Source organism: Lactuca sativa, chromosome 4 (genome assembly GCF_002870075.4).
Source record: "Lactuca sativa cultivar Salinas chromosome 4, Lsat_Salinas_v11, whole genome shotgun sequence".
NCBI classification, from domain to species: Eukaryota; Viridiplantae; Streptophyta; class Magnoliopsida; order Asterales; family Asteraceae; genus Lactuca; species Lactuca sativa.
In genome coordinates, this window is record NC_056626.2 from 171,342,144 (window position 1) to 171,345,993 (window position 3,850).

The 3,850-nt window shown below is 33.9% G+C and overlaps 1 protein-coding gene across 1 annotated transcript; it reads left to right on the forward strand.

Moving 5' to 3' along the window:
• The first annotated feature begins 1,967 nt into the window (after positions 1–1,967).
• On the forward strand, positions 1,968–3,579 carry LOC111904655 (transcription factor bHLH87). The gene is made up of 2 exons (XM_023900394.3): positions 1,968–2,180; positions 2,263–3,579. The coding sequence occupies exon 2, from the start codon at positions 2,278–2,280 to the stop codon at positions 3,379–3,381; it is 1,104 nt and encodes a 367-aa protein (XP_023756162.1). The 5' UTR covers positions 1,968–2,180; positions 2,263–2,277; the 3' UTR covers positions 3,382–3,579.
• Positions 3,580–3,850: the final 271 nt, after the last annotated feature.

Sequence of the window (3,850 nt, forward strand, 5' to 3'; positions counted from 1 at the left end):
TTGGAGATAGAAAGATGGATAAAGACCATTGATCACCATTTCTTATAGGAGAAGAGGCGTGTATACCTTATCCTTCTTTCAGGAATTTGAAAAGTGATTTACCTTAAACGCCAATAATAGAACGTGCACATAGATCTTCATAGCCAAAAGAAAATCAATCAGATGAAGACGAAAGTCTGAAGGCCGAGGTTTGAGAGGTTAGGTATTCTGTTTCTCATTAGTGTTTTTCATTACACGGTTATGGTGAAGGTAATGTGAAGATTATTTATGGAATAAAACTGTAGTGAAGATCAATTTTATCAGATGAATCATTTATGGAACAAAACATTGGATCAATTTCATCAGATGAATCATCTAAACCAGGGAGCTAAACCAACACCCAAAAAAAGTTCAGATCGAATTATTGCAAAAATCTCTTTAATCCAACAGCAAAAAATCAACAAAAACTTTGAAAAACTATGGGCTTTTTCTTTCTTTCGGGAATAAGGGTTTAGAACTCCCAAATAAATTTCCAAATCTTAAAATAGATCGAGTAGTTTGGAATTAGTTTAAAGAAGGAAGAGGATGAGAATCAAAATAAGCAAACAATCGAGTACAGAGCAGGTTTCGTTTGTATATAAAATTGAATCACCTGATGATGCTTCTACTCGTTTCTTCACCAAAAACGACAATCCTTGTTTTCCGCTTGATCGATTGGATAAAAAGAAGACAATAATAGATATAAGGAAGCAGAATAGAAGAAAAAAGTTGAAAACGACAACATCACACACGCAAAAAATAAGTAAAACTAGAGAAGTTCAAACTTGATGCTCTCTGCTCAGTTCTTTGAACTGGGTAGTTTTCATAGGATCTTCGTCTGATAGAGTATTGAGAAGAGACAAAGGGAGAGGGAGAGGGAGAGGTGATATAATTCCAGGAGGATTCATTCAAAATCGCCCTAATGGCACTATCTTGTGCACTCTTGTTTTTGTTCATCCTCGGGCTAGGGTTTTAGAGAAAAAAAAACATGATGATTGAAATGGCTTGTGTATGCAATTTAGAGGGAAATCCATACATTTATCCCGGATTTTATGCGATTATGGTTTTGAAAAACGATTAGATTATGAAAATGCTATGAGCGGAGTACAGGAGATTTGATTTGATTTTGAAGGGGAGGGCGAAATTAGAGAGATAGAGTCGGGATTGAAGGACGACCATGAATAGATAGAGTATAGGGTTTGAGCGGGAAAACAAAAGTTGGGTTATTAATAGGACGACACGTGTAAAATATAGAGCGTAGAAAACTGCCATGGGGCGGTTTAAAGAGGTTTTTATTAGAATTAGAGATATGTATTTTTTTTAAAAAAAATTGAAATAAAAAATAAAATTTTGAAATAAGAAAGATATATTGATTGCAATTTAATATAATATTTATTATATTTGATAGTTGATATATATATATATATATATATATATATATATATATATATATATATATATATATATAACTTTTATATTATATGACTTTTTAATTTTAAAATTTAAAAAAAAAAGACATAAATTATGAATATTATTTATTTAAAAAATATCATAGAATAACAAGTGTCAAAACTCATTAGAAATTGAAATATGACAAAATTATCCTCATTTATTATATTAGATAATAAAAAATTTCAAAATTACCTTCTGTTTTTACTAAAAAAATTACTATCAAAGACCTTTATTTTCCCTATAGCCTAAGATCTACTTGGATCGGCCATGTATTTAGTAATAAATTATTATTTTTTTTGGTTAAATGATGTGAAGTAAACAAAAATGATTATTTTGTTGGTAAAATGATGTGAAGTAGACACCAACCTTGGGTATTTTTGGGGAATAGCCCTTGAAATTCGGATAATTTTATAGACAATAAAAAGAATGTAGTCCCACCGGACCAAATAACCTTAGCTTTCTTTTCAAAGTAAGCATTTCTTGTACTTTTAAGTTGTACCAATTGCTCTTCCATATATATAAAATACATCATCAATGAGCATATGTCCACGCCCAAACAAAAAAGTCCTCCTATAGATCATCGATACTTCTCCATTCTCTTCTTCTGCAACTTTCATACCTCTTTAGAGATTATTGCTGCATCCTATGCATTGTGAATTATTAACTTCAGATAATCTTTTATTCGATCTGTTTTCACTCATTTGACTAGGGTATGTTGGATGTAATCACGTTTATTTTTAGTTGAAGAATCATCGATTTGTGTTAAAGGTTTCATTTTGTTGAAATCGGCAGGAAATCAGAGTAATTATGGAAGATTTGAGCTGGGAAAGAAACATGTGGTCGTTCCCATTGAGTAACACCAATCATCATCAGCAACAGCGAGAAATCGGAGAAAGCTTCGTTTTTGGTTCAGAAAATGTCATCCTCAGCCAGTTAACAGCTGCAGCCGGCGGCCGTCAAATCAGTTCTAATCCTGTACCCTCAAGTTTTGGTACTGCAAGTCAATATTGGTCTCAGGGGATGGCTGTCAATGGCTTCAATGAGGGCAAGAACGTAATTCCCATCACCATCACCACCACTGATCCAGCAGCTGCAACCGCCACCGTCACGGTCAACTCACTGGAATCACTCGACTGCTTACTTTCCACCACAAATAGCAATGGCGCCGCCGATACGCCACCGGATCAAGACGAATGCATTTCCGTCATTTTCTCAGATTACAAAAATCTGTGTAACAATAACGGCGTTTCATCTGGCGATTCCATCACAAAAGATATGGATGAAGGCATTATTTCCAAATGTTCATCGGAAAAGCTAAGAAAGAGTACCAACGGATTTTACGACGACAACCCGTCAAGATTGAAGAGACCCAGATCAGATCCAGGTCTACCCACTTCGTCAAATATAAATTTCCGCCAAACAATGGATTCCGACGAGCCAGATTCAGAGGCGATTGCTCAGATGAAAGAGATGATGTACAGAGCGGCAGCTTTCCGGCCGGTGAGTTTCGCCGATGAGGAGGCGGTGGAGAAGCCAAAGAGGAAAAATGTGAGGATATCTAGAGATCCACAGACGGTGGCAGCACGGCAGCGCAGGGAAAGAATCAGTGAAAAAATAAGGGTCTTACAGAAACTGGTCCCCGGTGGAAACAAAATGGATACAGCTTCTATGCTCGATGAAGCTGCAAATTACTTGAAGTTCTTGAGATCGCAAGTTAAAGCATTGGAGCAGGTGGGACAGAAGCTAGATTACGTGAGATGTGGTACAACTATTACTTCAGGCAGTACAAGTCAAATTATGCAAAACATTAACCCTAATATTACTCTAGGTGTACCATTTCCCATGCAAACCCCTTTTTTACTACCCCATCATCATCATCAACACCTTTACCCTAACCCACCACCTGCTTGAACCACTTGTACTTGATGCTGCAGAAAAAGGACAATCTGGTCGCCAAAATCTGGTGTTAACTCCAAGAACTCATGATAGAGTTATGATCAGTTCATCATGAATCAAGAATCCCCTAATTTTATTTGATTAAAGATTAATGGGATTTGATCATAATTGTGTCATCATTGTGTTTCTCTAAATTTTACACATTTTGCAATACCTAATTGTTAATTGTAAACCATATATATATATATATATATATATATATATATATATATATATATATATATATATATATATATATATATATATATATATATATATATATATATATATATATATATATATATATATATATATATTTATATATATCTGTTAGGTAGGTTAAGAAGTACACAGTTTGTATAAATTTTGCGAATCTACATAATTAATCTTCAGATGATATAAAAATAATATAATTTGCAAAAGAAATTGAAAAAAAAAAACACAT

Bases quoted from the DNA above. Each gene is read 5' to 3' on its own strand.
- LOC111904655 (XM_023900394.3), top strand. From the start codon at position 2,278: ATGGAAGATTTGAGCTGGGAAAGAAACATGTGGTCGTTCCCATTGAGT.